Source organism: Melitaea cinxia, chromosome 1 (genome assembly GCF_905220565.1).
Source record: "Melitaea cinxia chromosome 1, ilMelCinx1.1, whole genome shotgun sequence".
In the NCBI taxonomy this organism is placed as follows: domain Eukaryota; kingdom Metazoa; phylum Arthropoda; class Insecta; order Lepidoptera; family Nymphalidae; genus Melitaea; species Melitaea cinxia.
Window position 1 is genome coordinate 11,330,898 of NC_059394.1, and position 18,289 is coordinate 11,349,186.

The following is an 18,289-nucleotide window of genomic DNA, read 5'->3' on the forward strand; positions in this document are numbered from 1 at the left end:
TGTAGCAAATAATAGTCACAAAATTCTCAAAAACTGAATGAATATTCAGATTGTAATTTTTCTTATCAAAAATAAAAAGTAAAGTTAATTGTTTTAAGCATTTATTATTATTCTTTTGGCGTAAAATGTAAATTCAGTTTGTAATCTTAAAGTAGGGATGCTAGCCATCTTATATTAATTATAAATAGAAATATCGTTACCAAATACCTACTTCCCTTTTAATTAAAATTACACTAAAATAAGAAAACAATATGTAGTTTTTATCAAAAATATAATATATCGTTTTCAAAAATATATTATGAGAGTAATAGTGATTAATTTATTTATTTAAATTCATATAGTTAAATATATAATTATTATACTAGCTAATCCCGCAAATATTGTTTTGCCATATATGTTATTAACCCCCATAACCACCCCCCCATAACTTATGGGTATGAAAAAAATTTATGTTGGCCGATTCTTAGACCTACCCGATATGCATACAAAATTTCATAAAAATCGGTCCAGTCGTTTCGGAGGAATATGGTAACTAACATTGTGACACGACAATTTTATATGTAAGAGAATAATATACATTTAATATGAATATTGATAAGCATTTATTAAATAATAATAATAATATACAACATAATTTAGTAGTAAAATAAGTTAGTAAATAAATAGATAGGTAATATCAGAGTTATGACAATGAACCTAAAACTAAAAAGCTTAAGTATATAACATAATGTAATAACTAAAAAATATTATTAAAAGGAGTCCCTTTATGCAAGGTTCCGAAGATACTGGCAGCGTTCCGACTTTGAATAGCTAGACTAATTCTTTGTCCGAAGTAGCTGCCAGCTCTTCCATCTCCTGTGACGTCGAATAACCTTTTTGCTATTTCCTTAAAAAGTCCTCTAGCGCTAGAACCCCACGGACCAAGGGTCTCGACACCGAGTGGAACAAAATCATATTCGCCTAGACTCCTGTATTTGTATGCTTTAGTTTTTTCAGCCGCTTCACAAGCCGCACCCGCTCTGTTATTGGTTCCATGTAAATGGGAAGGGGGCCAGCGTGTCGGAACAGGTTGCATCCCATACCAGCACCCGGCCCATCTTCCATGGAATCAAACTCATACCGTCCGATCTCTTGCCATCGTCTCTTGCAATACCAGTCGGCTCAAGTAGACTTGGTACGTTGACGGTGGGAAGGGACCGGCGTATGATATCGTTATATGCGGCATGTCTCGAGAAGCGGTCTTCACTTTTTTGGCATGACAGACCGTGATGTCCTAGCTTGTCGACATCACTGCACAGGGACATTTATGAGGAACACAGACCGGAACCCCAAGCCGTAGACAGGTTACGATTCGGAGCATGTCAGGCTCAAGAAATGTTCCTCTGTGAATTTGGAGAAACTGGAAATTTTTGACCTGGGAATTGCAATTAAGAAAGCGTTTCTAGAATATAAATATATTTCTTGTATATAATAGTCATAATATAAGATATCTTTAATATAATTGATTACCCTCGCAGTCTCGCTCTAACATATTACAAATAAACTAGAAAGATTAAATTAAATAAAAAAGTACAAAAAGAGAAGAAAAACAATCACTTATAAAATATAAAATTATTAAAACACTTTTAATAATTAAGGAAAATTAATTAAAGGAAAAACCATTTTTGTATATTAAATGTTACATGCAAATATATTATTAATTAAAAATCGTATTTTATTTGCCGTACATAGGTATTATTTTTAATTTAATAATATGTTTTCTGTTATTGGGAAAATGAAACCTCATTTCTCAAAGCGTTTTATTTTTAATAATACTTATCTATATTGTTTGACACGTCAGTGACGTAGTTTTACGCCGGTGTTTTTTACATAATATTCTTTTCAATAAATGTAGATATTTCACAGTGTTTTTAAAATAAAAAACGAATTTCAATACAGATACTTGTATTTTGGTGCAAACGTTCTCAATAACGATGTTTTTACGTTATAAAAGTTTTTTAAGTATGGGTCCTAAAATGCTTTTGATATCATCATTACTTTACTTATTTGCTTTTGATATACCTATTATTATTGTAAATTTGTATCATATCTTATTATATCTTAAATCAATAACAAAACATTCCGAATGCTACAACTGACAACCCTAATACAGCTACCGCACCGCGCCCGCCGCCCTACCCGCGCTTGCCTTCTCCCTTCTTCCATCCATGATCCATCAGTCAGTCACTTAATGATACGCGAAGGGGACGGTTGTACGCTTACTTATCGAGCCCGATATTCACGCGGACAACTGGGTCACGAGGTTCGTACGCGTATTACCAAACAAAATATTTTGATCAGTGTTGTGAACGATTCAAGTGACAGTGATTTAATATTCCTTGTGAAATAAAAATCTAGCGGCGCTTTTGAAGTGTACGTGATGCGTGCGTGAGCGCAGCGCATGACGTGCTACGAAACGTTGAGAGCTTCGGCACCCGCCGCAGACGCCCCCATGGCGCACCACTTTGTCAAGTGGTGGCGCAACAAGTTTAGAAATGGATATAAGAAATTTAGTCGTAAGTACAAACCAAATACGTGACATAGTATCGCTGCGAAATATTAGAATGTTGATGTAGTAAGCGGATAGGGCTCTATGAGAGGCAACATCTGTTTCTTTAAACATGGAAATTGTAAAAGTTTATCTATGAATTAAATAACATTTTAAATGTTGAAAAAAGTTTTATAATAGATACAAAATACTATTATCGTTACCCATTTAATTTGACACTGTATTCTTTTATACATAAAAGTAACGTTCGTGTCTAATAACAATAGTTTCAGCAATGAACGTTTGAAGATATACCTAAGGAATTTTGTTGACTTTCTATATTTATTAACATCATTTAATAATATCACAGTTGATCGTATAATATCAATTGCAGATTTTGAACTCGATTTATTGTTTCAGTCAACAAATAAATACGAAATTAGGTATCGTCATAATTATCACGATCAATATGTTATCTGTATAAATCTGAAATTGCAATTAAAATACTATTAATTATAAATGAATGAAAGGAATAATCCTAAACTTTTGATGTTTTAAATTAATTTTAATTAAATATTCACGATATATGTACCTAGATTTTATAGGTATCATTAAATTAGTTGACTACTTAATAATAAGGCTATTATTATGAAGATGAGTTTATGTTTAAATTAACAAGTTAATTACTAATATCTTTTACAAATTCTTATATTTATTATGTCACAAAAACCTGATATGAACTATATCAATAGTGGAGACCTATTTAACATTCTTATTTGTCGGTCAGTCTTTTAAGTTTTGAGTAATATTTAATATTCCCTATATTAACAACGTTCCGCCAATATTTGTCTATATTTAATATGTTTTACAAAATCTGTGCACACGTGTTTTACAAACATTTATATTTACCGCATTAGATATATTAAATGCACATACATTTTTTATTTATCAATCATGTTAAAAATACCATACAAATAAAACAGTATAATGTAAGCTGTGTGCAGTCGACGCAAAAGTTGATGTGGATGGATGAATGTGATTGTTGATAATGACGAAGTTTGTTACTCTTCCACGATATAAGTAATAAACCGATATTTGGTATGTTTATAATTGAAGACTCAGAACAACGTATAGACTAGTTATTTTTATCTCGAAATCAATTCAAGATCGAAGTTCACGCGAGTCAAACTGCAGAGCACAGCTAATATATTAATATTAAACGAAATCCTTTATATCCTATAGAGTTTTTCGGAAATATGTAGAGATAAAAAATATTATACGTTGGTACGGAGCCCCTTGATAACTCGTATTTAGCCGGTTTTTTAATTTTATTATCTATTAGTAGAATTGACCCCATGGGGACCTATGAAACGTATTGAAGCCAATAAAATATATATCAATGCCATTAAAGTATTCAGCGAACTCATTAAATATTAATAAAGATAAGTTCATTGTTTCTTACGAGCAAAATACGAAAATGTTATGAGCCATGAAGCAGACACTCAACGAATGCTTGAAAACAATATCTACAATTTCATATTATGCAATTGAAATAACAGAATACTAAAACTGTCAAAAGTAACCATTATTAAAAAAGTAAAGAATCTGCCCGTGTGATATGAATATAATCACCAGGCCATATTTATAAACCGCATGATAAGCGTTTTCCGCAAATTAAACACTAACAAAAACATACAACTGTATACCTATATGAATTAAACACAATTTTATTATGAAGACGACTGTCCATTGATACTTCAAAGAGGAAATAGATCCCTTTGATCTCGCTCTATTTAGTAACGAAATATCCGTAAACTGAACACTTCAATTAGAAGACGATACTAACATTTTTGTTTCATAACGTTTAAACTTTCAACGTTCACGCACGCCAGGCGTAAAACAACGTTTGTATTATAAATATAATTTTAAATGCAAACTAAGCCGCGTCGCTCATTTGATTAACTTCAAAGAGAAAAGTTGAAAGCACTCGCCGAAGCGGAGACAATGATACCTTTTATTTGACATCAAAGAATTCTCCGTCCCGAGCTTTAAGCTCTTCTTTTGAGTGAATAGTACGCATAGCCCGCTACAATTTATAGTAAGCGATGGATACAAAGAACTTTTTCGGAGATGTAGAGCTTTTGTCGTATAATTTAACGTACCCTTGGCATACGGCTGATATGCGTTATATTCGGAGATAGTTATTTCAAACTTGAAGTCGTTTGTTTTGAGCGCCATCTTTTTTTAAGTAAACACTAGCGACCTGTGTTCATCCATATTTTATACATGATAAGTAATCACTAACATATACTAACCCTACTAATAAACCCTTCTTCGAAACACGCTTCATCTTATTGTATAAGTATTATTCCGATCGGTTCAGTAGTTTTCGTAGTATAACCGAACAACAAAACCGAATCTCCATTTATAATTATATATTTTTATAAGATATCTAAAATAAAAGAAAAAAATTACCATATACCTATATATACGAGTATATTGTTATGTATTATGGTATGTATATGTCTACTTGAATTAAAAACTAGATAAATAAAATTAAAATAACGAGTGTGCTTTAGACCACACGACTGAAGTAAAACTTCGTAAAAACGTAACTCTCTCTCTCTCTGTCTATCTTCATTAACTTATATCTCTTATTATAATATTATTTTATATTGATCTTATTATATTATATATATTACTTCACACTCATCACACTTTTCGTAACGCTCTCGTCACGCATTCACTAGCTTACTCCCCAAGTCAAGCGTGCGTAAAGAAGGTTTACTTCAAAAAGGATACTAAAAACAAATTACAAAATTGTCGCCACTGGCGTACAAGCGCCAGTAATAACAGTAATGAGGGCATGAATATGGTGGACGCGTTTCTTGTTCACGGACTATGTGGTCATTTATAATTGACATTTAACTTTGATGATTATACGTGCACCGATAAAAAAATAAAAATGTTTTGAATATCCCGCACTGAATTCTTCACTGAACATGAAATTTACAAACGAGCATAAGACGAAAGTATAAGATTATGTGTAAAAAATATGGCTAGGCATGTCACATTATAGCTTCAGTATATGTATATTAATTTGTTATGTCGTCAAAATGTGTCCTGCTATATTTCGGTATATTGATATAAATTAGATACTATACAGTAATACATAATATTTACAAATGTCTTGACTTATAGCATGTCATATATCTTTTAAATCTAAGTACATTTTACAATTTGTATGAACACTTAATTTTCAAATGAATTTTAAAGCTGCCCTCAATCAATAATTTTTTTTAGAATGTATACACTTAAGTTTGGTTGGTTGGATGACAATACACGGTTAGTATACGACTAGTAATAATATTCTAATCATAAATCCAATACGGTCGGTGTCCTACAAATGAATCATATTTTTTTTATGCACCAGCACATTAAGGGCACCAAACAAAACAAAAAATGCTGAATTGATTGACGATTCAGTGTTGTAAAATGAAAAAAGGGTATCGAAACACTGGTAACGTATAATTTAATTATATATATAGTATTAACATCATATTTTTGTATAATAGGTACAAAGAAACAAATATCAAAGCCATATTCAGATTCGTCTATCAAACAATGTATAACCAAAACCACAATTAAAATGAAACTACTCATAAAAAAGCATCTGCGATCTTAGAACTAATAATATTCATTTATTTCATTCATTTAATGTTAAAACTTATCTAATCAAGTTAATCTGATAAAATAATATAACAAAACGTAACAAATACTATGTTATTTGTAATTGGCTATATGCGTTTACTTTTTCGTATAAGGTAACCGTTAGAAAGTGTGTCTTTTATAACATTCAAAAGTAATAATTGTGTTTGCTCGCAAACGAAAAAAAAACCGACTTCAATTACATCGACGAGTAATACAACGTAGATCGACAAAAAAATAGTCAAGTAACTGCGCGTTATCAAAGATTACTCAAAAAGTAGTTATCAGATCTCAATAAATAATAAAAAAATTAATAAATTTATATGTGACCACATGACAAACATCAGCTTTCGATTAAATTAAAAATTATTAAAATCGGTACACCCAGTAAAAAGTTATTACGGATTTTCAAGAATTTCCATCAATTTCTCTGGGATCCCATCATCAGATCCTGGTTTTCTTATCATGGTATTAAACTTGAGATATCTCCTTTCCAACAAAAAAAGAATTATCAAAATCGGTACATCCAGTAGAAAGTTATGCGGTATAATACAACGTAGGTCGACGAAAAAAGCGTCAAGTAAAAACGCATTATTAGATATAGCTCGAAAAGTAGTTGTTAGATCTCAAATAAATTTAAATGGGACCAATTGGCACACACCACCTTTCGATTAAAAGAAAATTTGTCGAAATCGCTCCACCCAGTCAAAAGTTCTGATGTAACATACATAAAAAAAAAACAATATACAGTAGAATTGAGAACCTCCTCCTTTTTTGGAAGTCGGTTAAAAAGTTATTTTTGCGTAAATATTAAGGTTCAATTTTTACGTAGGTTACACGTTGAATACGTATAAGTTATTTTTGACATAATAATAGATTAAATTTTGTTACGATTACTGAATTTTTGAATTGAAATTCAATACATAAATGTATTAGAATAATATTATTTTTATTATCAGCAAATGATCATAGATTGCACAACATTACATTATAACACATTAAATTATTTCTTTTAACTTTTCGAAACGGTAACAACGGTAAAATGCTAATAATACAATACATACAGGTAGGATAATGTCAATAATAATCAATGGTATCTTTTTGTTTTATTGTAAAAACAAGAAACTTTAACTAAAAACATTTTTTTAATAAAATAAAATTGTCAGCAGATGTGGGCTGCCAAAGATAAAATTTTGAAGTATTTAGCCGATTTCTCGAGCCTTCCGAGAAAAAACCCCACGCCCGCCCTGCAAGCCTCTTTACGGCTCCCGACGGGAACCGCTTACTTAATATAAAAATCTTTTGAATTTAACCGCTATTCGATTCTTGTGTTTTATACCTGCTTAAAAATAAATGCTTAAAAATTTCACTTATTTTTATTAGAAATATACGATAGATACATAAAACTTAAGTATTTTAGATAAACAAACAAAGAAAAAAAAACAATAAACCCTTTTCCTTTGGTATGAAAGGACGAGACGTGTGCAAAAGAAGATAAAAGTTATTTGATTTATTAGGGGTTTCACAGACAGAAGTTTCAATAATGGTCGGATTGGTTGTAGAGCATGTACTTTGTATTTGTAGAAAATAGTGATATTATTCCAAATCTTATTCGATTTTCTAACTCGAATTTTAATTTTTTAATTCGCTTCTGTACTCTTTATTATTCTATGTGTATATTTTCCACTCATGAGCAAACGTTTTTTTGTATTATATACGACTTCTGTTCAAAGATTTTTTTTATATAACTACCAATGCAGTTGCACCCGGCTTTATGTTTACGGTTACTACTTTACATTTTTTTTTCGTACTATGAAGTTTTATTTACAGCAAAACAAAATTGGTTTTCTATAAGTGAAACAAAATTGGTTCAATGGCTTATATTTCTCGATAAAAACAAAACTATAACAAACTATAACTATTCAAAATTATGCATAATAGTAAAAATAATTATGTATCAAATTTAAGTTTAATTTATTATTTTTAGTTGGTACGGAGGGCGACCGAACTGACACTGAAGAATTAGTGGGTCGTGCAGCGTCTCAGTGTTCCGCTCCGCCAGATCTTCTACCAAGCGAAGCAAGGGTTTTGTTACAGCCCGCTACTCCGCCTCCTATTCCTGCAAGGAAATCGGACCACCTTCCCAAAAGGTTACCATCGCCTGAAAGGTCCGCGGAAAACGCTGATGACAAACAGCCCAGATTACGATTTGAGGTAATTTTTTAAACCTTGTCATATATACGTATAAATAATTGTGGACGCCGCGTTCGCGCAACGGTTACAAGTTACAACCATGGATTGTACCTGTTGGGCTGGCGGTTGCGGGTTCGATCTCCGCACATGACAAACATTTGTATTGGCCATACAGGTGTTTGCCGTGGTCTGGGTGTTTGAGCAGTCCTTGTGAGTCTCCCCACCGTGCCTCGGAGAGCACGTTAAGCCGTCGGTCCCGGTTGTTATCATATACACCTGATAGCGATCGTTACTCATAGTAGGGAATATATCCGCCAACCCGCAGTGGAGCTGCGTGGTGGATTAAGCTCTGATTCTTCTCCTACATGGGGAAAGAGGCCTATGTCCAGTAGTAGGATATTACAGGCTGAAGCGAAATTGTGTTTGCTTGCAAACGAAAAAAAGAACGATAAGTTTCATCGACCGATTTGAATACAACGTTACCTACGTTTTATGTTACGTTAACGTTTACGTTTTTCACGAAAAGTTAGCCAAGTAAACACGCATTATTAAATACTGGTGGTCTAAATTCCACCATATTTAATTTATTTTCTAAGTTTGAACATTATTAAGGTTCTGTTGTCAAAGACTGTGCTTCTATAATAATAAACAAATGAGCATATATGCGTGTGTTTGTCAAACACATGGTAGTGTGTGTAATGTTTTTTTTTTTATTATTGATTTAATGTATTTTTAATTCATAATTTAAAAAAATATTAGTATTTTGCAATCCTCTCTATATAAACTATAGGTAAGTTTGCGAAATTTCATACTCCTCCGTTCGCGCAATTTTCCTAAAACGGCATACAAAGTTATTGCTTCACGTATTAACATATATAACTCAAAAAGTACTTATCAGATCTCAATCCAATTTAAATGGGACTAAGTGACATTAGCTTTCAACTAAAGAAGAATCATCGAAATCGATACACCCAGTAAAATTTATGAGGTATAATAACAACGTAAATCGACAAAAAATAGTCAAGTAATTATGCATTATTAGCGAAAACTTAAAAAGTACTTGTCAGATCTCAATTAAATTCAAATGGGACCACAAGAAACGCACCACCTTTCGATAAAAAAAAAATCGAAATCGATCCACCCAGTCCAAAGCTCTGGTCGACACCTTACCCACCAACAGGAGCAACACTGCTTGAAAGCAGTATTATTTAGCTGTGATCTTCTGTAAGGTCGAGGTACTTCCCCAGTCGAGCTGCTCCATATTTGAACAGGAAATTTCCTGCTGTGCCCTACATCAGTTACTAACCTACCAACCTCCTTTTTTTTAAGTCAGTTAAAAAATATTACGCATGTTACTTACATTATATAACAATCAGAAGAAATGGTAGTTTTATGACAGTATCTAATATTTATCATTCATGAGTTGACTACACTATCTAAGCCAACAATTTATTGAATAATGAGTTGATTCATCTATTTGTGTCGTATCAATCTCCGGACGAGCGGCATGCTTTGTCTTATAATATCTCACTGATCGTAAAGGCGAGACTAGTTTCCTTTTAAAGTTTAAGATAAGAACGCTTGTCCTCGCCGCCGGACACGCGCTTGTTCGGCGCCACTAGTTATCTCCGTTAGTTGAATGCGGATACCTCGTTATAAACTCACGACTACCAACCCTTTAGTACCTCGCTAGCGCATATTTTCGAGAGAATGTATTAATGATTATATTTTGTTGTTTGTTCTAGGAATTAACATGTGATGTTGAACTGAAACATCCAGAATCATCTAAACAGCAACCGCTACAATTCTCCTTTACACTTTACGACCTCGATGGACACGGTCGAATGACAAAAGATGTAAGTATATAACATTTTTCGATATAGAAAAATTACAATAAATTACTTGAATTATAAATCACTTATTCAATTGGCGATATTTATGTTGACAGGATATAGCCGGAATAGTGTCGACGATATACGAGTCGATAGGAAAATCGGTCACGGTTCCGCATTACGGATCCAAAACTATACAAGTACGCTTAACGGTTGTTCCGGAGGACGGGCGAACGCGTGACCAGTGTGACAGGGAGAGGAGAGAGGGACGGAAGAAATATAGAAGAGAACAGCTATCTAACGCCAACGTTACGACACCCATTGACGGAGTCGAGAATAGCGAAGATGAACATCAAGACAGATTATCTAACGATGATGTCGCTTCTTCTAAATCGTCGTGTTCTGGGGAACGTCAACCGCCGCAAAGACCTGCGCCGGTTCTGAGGCAAAGGTATCACAGACACGCGCGCAGGGAAGTGCGCGAAAGAAAGCACGCGAAAAAAAGATCGGGAAGCTTACAGCGTCGCGAATTACTTGAAATAATACAGGCGAACATGGAAAAAAATCATTTGAGTTTTCAAACTTCAAGGTTGGTATTTATGGCTAAATTGTATATTTATCTGTTTTCATCTGATTAGAGAATTTATAATTTTTTACGGAGGGTTTTAATACTTCGAATAAATATTTCATTACTATAAAAAAGGATTAACATACAACTTATTTTAGTGTTGTATTGTATTTTATTGGGCTCGGTTTACCGCATTTAGACGCAAAAATTATTTGTGTTTTAAGTACATAATTATATAAAATATAATATAAGAAGATAGCAGATTTTAAAGAATTTTTACCAATTAAAAATATTTTTCAATTCAGTATTAACGCCCAGGTAAACAGCGTACATACCTTGGCATTTAACGGATTTTTTTTTATAATTTTATATTAGTTTCATCATCATTTGCATCTATACGAAACCGTAAGGATGAATCCTATCGGGTACTTATGATAGGAATCGGGAACGACAGCTTAACGTGCTCTCCGCGGCACGATCGGGAAAGACACCCAGACCAGAAATAAACATTTCTATAAAATACAACTATTCACTCCAAACAGGAATCGAATCCGCGATCGCCGGTGAGTAGTGAAAACTCAATATAATGTAATTTGTATTACTCTATTCCAGAAAGCCTTACGAACCAGTTGTCCATGAAGAAGAAATCACGAATAAATATCATAAGCTTAGAAATAGATCGTACACCGTCAATGAGAAACCGTTGAAGTATCAAAAGAAACCAGAAACGTCGAACGGGTACTTAGATTTGGCGAGTGGTGGTGACTCGAATCTTTGTAGGTATGATAGGTATTTGCACGCGGTTATTTGTTCATCAGCGCGGCATGCTCATACTGGTTACCATCAAAAGCAACCTCGAATAAGTCGGCAACCCCACAACATGGCGAACCCAAAATCACGCTCCCACGATCTACACAAGCAATCAAAACAACCGAGAGTACTCCAAATTATATTTTTATAGAATTTATGTATGGACATCGTCGATATCAGACTTTGTCCTCCTTACATTTTATAAGGTTATACAAAAATAACGTTGTACTGCACTGAAATTGAAAGTTTTAGGCGTTGGTAAACGGAACAACAGAATATAATATATAAACGGAATATAAACATTGACTTTCAAAAGCAAAAAGCATACCACAAAAATTTAATTAAATGTAGGGGATCGATCTTTTAGAATTACTTATTTATCATTCCATGCTTAGCATAGTCAGAGTAAACACTTGTTTGAATAGATTAATAGTGTTTTTTTTCTTGCAAGTGTTACTTAAGATAGGTACTGTTTTTTAAATGCTTATTTGCTCTGCTCCTTGATGTTACACTAAAATATAAATAAAAATATTAGAGGACATAAATGTAAGATATTTCAGTGAAAATTAATTGTACAGTGCCTTACCTTTTAGCAACATAATTGTACACATTTCGCTTCAACAATTGTTTGTTGAAACTACTAACATTTTACTCAATGCTCATTAGAATCTAGTTGTAGATATAACACGAAAAACTCATTGAGGAGTTATAGACTGATTTTAGACTTAAGTATAAGGTGCTCGGTTTAAGAAAGAAATATTATTCAATAAATCTTGTTGTGTTTACTAAACAGAGTACTTAACTGCTTGTATTACTACACCTACAGCAACATGGTTCAGTTGCTGGCTTTATTATTCATACCAGTGTTCTTTTGTTTTCGACGTTGCATTACCATTATCAGTATTCATTATTTTAAGTTATTTAATGAATCTCTAAAATGTTTTATCTACCTCTAATTTTACTTTATTAGTTTATACATTTTTACAAATATTTATTGTAACAGCTAAATCCTAAAATTATGTTAACATTTGTGATATTGAGTGAATGACAATCATGACAATGTTTCACTCGAATTTTATATGCTGTAAGATGGAACAATATCTAAAAATCATTGTACAAATATTATTATTAATTGTTTAATGTTTCATACTTTTAACACAGATTTGTTATTGTTCCATTTTAATTGTAAAGTGTACAAAGCGCTCGATCTTGTCAAAACTATTTATTGTGAAATAAAATCCTTGAGGTTGAAAAATAATTTTTTTATTCAAAAATAATCCCTTCCCAATGATCTTGTTGTCAATAAACATCCAACTAGGATACTTATCATAATTATGGCAGTGAGAGCTATGGTTGACTCTCTAGGAAGTCCACATTTTTGTACAGCATATACATCAGGTGCAATTGTTGCCTAGAATAAAATTTTAAAGGCTAAATATGCAGTTATATACACATGCTTAATAAATAAGACAATATAAACAGATTAAAAGATTAGGGTGGAGTTATGTGCAAAATTTCCAGGGGCAAAATAGTAATTTACCAGCATATATTTTGGATTTGGTCTGTTTCTCCATGAAAAAGATGGTACAGAATATTCCAAAAACTTGGCATCAGGCTCTTTATAAGAATGTTCAACTAGACACCCATGGTGCGTGTGTCCACCAAATACTGCCCTTGGCTTAATTTTTCTTACTAGATAATTTGTTGCTTCTTTGGATAAAGCATCAATTTTTAATCTAAACAACTTATTTTTCTCTGGTAATGGTGGAGCATCAGGATCTGTGCAAATTGCATCGGATACCCTATAGAGGGGAAAGTGCTGAAATCAAAAATAATTTCACAATTAATTTATATGCCTACTCTTAAGTTTAAATTTTGTCATAGCTAATATTTATTAAATATTTCTTGTCTTAAAATATTGATTTAAAAGTAATCTCAAGGAAATTAATATAAAAATAGCAATAATAAGTAATTATTATGTTCTCTTATTTATGAAAATAATTTAATACTAGCAATACCTGTGCGAATAATTCGCACTAAATACGTAAAACCTAAATTACCGACCGTCAATCATGTTGAAGTTGATTCAAAATTAAAGCCACCATAATTATATATAATCTTAATAATTAAATAATTTATAAAACAAAGCAATAATATTTTTTATTTGTGGATGCCGGTAGAGCAAACAATTATCTATAAAATGGTATATAATTTGTGTGGAGTAATTGTGAGGTTTTTTTCTAAAAAGAGAGGCAAACATCTTAACCTTAGCATATATATGATTTTTATTACACTATATTAATTAAACTAAAATAAAATACCTGCATCAATATAGGCTGGCTGTAATTAAATGTAGAATTATCATCAACGCAATGAACTGGATTGTGTGCACATCTAAATAGTTTCTCTGAAAAAAATTGGAAATAAAAATTAGTATTTAACTTTATTTAATTTGAGAAATTTGAAAGTAATGTAGCAACATTACTTTCAAATTTCTCAAATTAAATAAAGTTTTATTTCTGACAAGTAATCATGTATTGGTGACAAAATTTCATTAATGGTTGCTAAAGATTTTTCTACGCAAAATAGGAATGTAGTATCATTACTATTTATCTATACAGTACGATATAGTTTTGACTGTTCTTAGCTGAAAATGTGAGGCCAAAATTTGAATTTATTTTCGCATGCATGATAACGTCCATGCGTGGTGGATTAAGCTCCAATCCTTCTCCTACATGGAGAAAGAGGCCTATACCCTACAGTACAGTGAGATGTTACAGACCGAATGTGATGCAATGTGATAACGCCTAACATAAATAAATATCTAAAATGACGTGAGAACAAGTAGTATTGTAACGCGCATGTAATGGTTAAATTAAGTAAAATATTCATTGCATATAAGATTACAAAAGATGCTCTTCCAGTGAATAAAGTTGATTATATATATTACCTGATACATTTTCAATTTGTCTTCTAGCTTCTGTACACAAATTACACGAATCCCCCTCTAGAGCCATTGAATTTATTAATACAAAATGGTTATTCTTTAACACTAAATGTTGAATAGAAGGTGCTTTTAAAAGCTTAGAAAATCTTTCAGCAAAACCTCTTCTTATTCTGTAAAATTATATAATACTAAATTATAAGAAGTAAAAAGCAAAATGAAATTAAATTTATAGTACATATATCTCTTTTAGCCGTCTGGTGTTAAATTGTAATACTGTTTGGTTACTAATCAAAAATGAATGTTAAATAATATTAAATTTTTGTAGCCAACAATAGAGAATGGACCATTTACCACATAAAATTATTAAATGTAATAATTATAATTGCATATTTAATTAAAAAAAACTGTATCAATATAACTAATGACGTCACATTGGCGCAACGGTTACAGCCATGGATTGTACCTGTTGCGCTGGCGGTTGCGGGTTCGATCCCCGCACATGACAAACATTTGTATTGGCCATACAGGTGTTTGCTGTGGTCTGGGTGTTTGTGCAGTCCTAGTGGGTCCTCACCGTGCCTCGGAGAGCACGTTAGGCCGTCGGTCCCGATTGTTATCATGTACACCTGATAGCGATTGTTACTCATACTAGGGAATATATCTGCCAACCCGCATTGGAGCAGCGTGGTGGATTAAGCTCTGATCCTTCTCCTACATGGGGAAAGAGGCCTATGCCCAGTAGGCCCCCAATAATAAAAAGCTGAAGCTGTGGAGGCTAGCGGAGGTCAGTGAACGGACTGCCCTCCCTCTGCGCCGCCAGCTTCTAAGAAAACTCTAAGGCAGCGGTCGGCAACCTCTTGGCAGGTAACAGTAACAAAAATATTTGACATTGAGTAGTTAAAAATATTTTATTAATGACTGAACATTTGGACAAGACATAGGCAGAGTAGGAACAAGTGCTAGTAATTTAAATTTTTTTTTATTAAAAACATACCTATTATGAAATCCTATATCATGATTTCCAACAACAACAAACATCTTAATACTATTAGGCACTGAAAATAACCTATGAAATCTAGATACATATTCTTTAAATTGCTTATTATCAGTCCATTCTCCTTCATCAAAGAGATCTCCTGTAAGTTTGTAAAATGAGTTATTTTTAATATTACAGGCCACTTATTGATAAAGGTGGTATTTGTACCATAAAATTGTTAAGAAATACAAAGGATATAATGAGAGAAATTACCTAAAATAAAGACAACATCGGGTTTGTGTAAGCTTATTATTGTTTGAAACGCACGGTGCATCTGCCATTCTCTTCTCCATTTATCTAACCAGTGACCTCGGTAAGGTCCGAGCAAATGAGTATCTGACAGAATAAACGCTTGTAAAATTTCATTACTACCGTGACTCGTTTCAATCGTAGGCCAGTAACACTGCAATTTTTTTATCATTAAGTAATAGTAATATATTACCAAATAAAAGTAATTTGTCAAATAAAAAATTGATAAGAAATACCTGTAAAATAACTACATAATAAATAATATATTCACAATAGAAACCAATTAATAGTAGTCCTAGAAAAAAGAATAATATTTTTTTTGTAATTCTTCGCATCCTCTGTAACTATATAGCAATCTGTAATAATCTGTTCTATTGTACATTTATATCCTTATCACTTTGGTTTGCCATAAGTATTTAAAATACTGTTTGATTTTTGTTCTTAACTATTCATATTGTACAGTTAGTGGCTTTTTAACAACATTCTCTACTATACTAATCTTTTATTTCTGGCTTCTTTGCTGATATTATGTAGAAGCTGATAAGCGATTTCAATTACATTTACATACTAATTTACTATTTGAAATTTTGAATTAAAGCTCAAATTTGTTTGTCAATTTGACACAAATTATTGTCAATGTCATGCGGGATTGGGTGCGATCCACTAAAATTTCATCAACTCCAGACGTGAGACCTTCATAGGATTAGTCTTGGACATTTCTTCCGCGTACGATACAATACAATACAATAAAAATACTCTTTATTGTACTCTATCAGAGAAAAAATTTTACACCGAAAAAGAAAATATAGACATGTACAAAAGGCGGTCTTATCGCCAAAAGAGCGATCTCTATTAATAACTGCGACAAACATGAGATATTATAAATTATATAGGTACTAAGACAAACGTTTTATACTATGTATATACTACATTACATATATATACTATACTTACACTTATACTATATACTACATGCATGTATCTCAATACCCATTCTTACACACACCTCAACCATGTAATTACATACCTAATTCATAAATAAAGTATCTGAGTATTTCGATAATTACTCACAAAAAAATAGTCATGTATCAAGTCACAAAGTGTATCCAAGTCAAAATAATAAAACATAATAATAAGTAGTTTACGAAATCCAATAATAGTAAGCCGAATCACAGCAATACGATGCAGAACAAATTCAATAAAACTAGCCAAATTCATAAAAATAGCACAATGCGCTATATGTATGTACTCGTAGTCAATCACAAACGAAAGATGCGAGTACTAAAATATCGTCAACAGTTAATAGCTGAATAGCTGGCGCACGCACACTAACACCATGACAGTCACACATAGAAATAAAAATAGGTAAAAAAACTTTATAAGTTAAACGGTTTTATGTAAAACATACATTGCAATGTTTAAGATAAATGTACTAAAAACCAAAAAATAATAAAATAGCTACAGTCGTGGGAATTATAAACATATGCATAGACTAGACTAAAATAAAACCGTGGGGCACGTCAATTGTCTACAATCGTTGATTAAAATGTTTGTTTTGTAATGTTACACTATAATTAGGCAGTTGTTTAACCGACAACGATGGACGTGTGATAAGTAGGGCTAGAATGTGGAAACAAGCTAGCAAGCTCGATTTTAAGCGAATTTTAGGGTTTCATAGTGGTGAGCGAGTAGTACTTTTATCATATGTTTTGTCGATTAAAGACAAACTACGAGCAGTGAAACGATTCCTCGCCAGCCAGCAGTGTGAATGTCCAACGATAAACTAGTTGAAACATCTCTTTTATTTACATGGAGTGTATAACTATTGGGATTTCCATGAGCAAGAAAATAGTAAGTAATTTCCTCACCGTCTGCGGGCCAACTGCCTATTTTAACGACGAATTAAACGATTCTTCTATCGCACATTAAGTCGATAATTTGTAGACAATTGACGTGCCCCACGGTTTTATTTTAGTCTAGTCTATGCATATGTTTATAATTCCCACGACTGTATCTATTTTATTATTTTTTGGTTTTTAGTACATTTATCTTAAACATTGCAATGTATGTTTTACATAAAACCGTTTAACTTAAAAAGTTTTTTTACCTATTTTTATTTTCTAGTTTTTAGTTTTTATTTCGCATTCTGTTTAATTCATTTAGTGCTTCATTATTGCAAGGCCCATCTTAAATATTGAGGTTGTATAGTGCACTGTATTCTTCTTGTCAAGCCCTTTTAGCCCGGGTATCAACCCATATTGGTGGGATTGATAAAAAATTGTTATCAGACAATTGGTAGCGGCGGCCAGCTTAGATTTCGATTTTGCATAGTAAATTGTATTCTACTTGTTGAGACCTTTCATTTGATACCCATGTTGATGGGATTGATAAAACCTAAGTTATCCGCCATTTTGTAGAG

At 32.4% G+C, this 18,289-nt stretch overlaps 2 protein-coding genes across 2 annotated transcripts; one reads left to right on the forward strand and one right to left on the reverse strand.

Annotated features, from left to right (window-relative positions):
- The first annotated feature begins 2,221 nt into the window (after window positions 1-2,221).
- Window positions 2,222-12,893, forward strand: LOC123656870 (protein naked cuticle homolog). The gene is made up of 6 exons (XM_045592486.1): window positions 2,222-2,302; window positions 2,398-2,555; window positions 8,223-8,449; window positions 10,174-10,284; window positions 10,377-10,849; window positions 11,441-12,893. Exons 2-6 carry the CDS (start codon window positions 2,441-2,443, stop codon window positions 11,787-11,789), a joined length of 1,275 nt encoding a protein of 424 aa, XP_045448442.1. The 5' UTR covers window positions 2,222-2,302; window positions 2,398-2,440; the 3' UTR covers window positions 11,790-12,893.
- LOC123656880 (metallophosphoesterase 1) lies at window positions 12,885-16,220 on the reverse strand. The gene is made up of 7 exons (XM_045592499.1): window positions 16,107-16,220; window positions 15,835-16,024; window positions 15,580-15,721; window positions 14,589-14,755; window positions 13,960-14,045; window positions 13,179-13,457; window positions 12,885-13,049 (listed from the first exon to the last, which is right to left on the reverse strand). The coding sequence occupies exons 1-7, from the start codon at window positions 16,203-16,205 to the stop codon at window positions 12,906-12,908; spliced, it is 1,107 nt and encodes a 368-aa protein (XP_045448455.1). The 5' UTR covers window positions 16,206-16,220; the 3' UTR covers window positions 12,885-12,905.
- Window positions 16,221-18,289: the final 2,069 nt, after the last annotated feature.

What these genes read in the sequence shown, in the direction of transcription:
- LOC123656870 (XM_045592486.1), top strand. Translation starts at nt 2,441, where the DNA reads ATGACGTGCTACGAAACGTTGAGAGCTTCGGCACCCGCCGCAGACGCC. An exon ending in TGGATATAAGAAATTTAGTC is followed by an intron (nt 2,556 to 8,222) that starts GTAAGTACAAAC and finishes TATTATTTTTAG; the next exon opens with TTGGTACGGAGGGCGACCGA. An exon ending in AGCCCAGATTACGATTTGAG is followed by an intron (nt 8,450 to 10,173) that starts GTAATTTTTTAA and finishes TGTTTGTTCTAG; the next exon opens with GAATTAACATGTGATGTTGA.
- LOC123656880 (XM_045592499.1), bottom strand. Translation starts at nt 16,205, where the DNA reads ATGCGAAGAATTACAAAAAAAATATTATTCTTTTTTCTAGGACTACTA. An exon ending in CGATGTTGTCTTTATTTTAG is followed by an intron (nt 15,722 to 15,834) that starts GTAATTTCTCTC and finishes ACAAACTTACAG; the next exon opens with GAGATCTCTTTGATGAAGGA. An exon ending in GATATAGGATTTCATAATAG is followed by an intron (nt 14,756 to 15,579) that starts GTATGTTTTTAA and finishes ATAATTTTACAG; the next exon opens with AATAAGAAGAGGTTTTGCTG.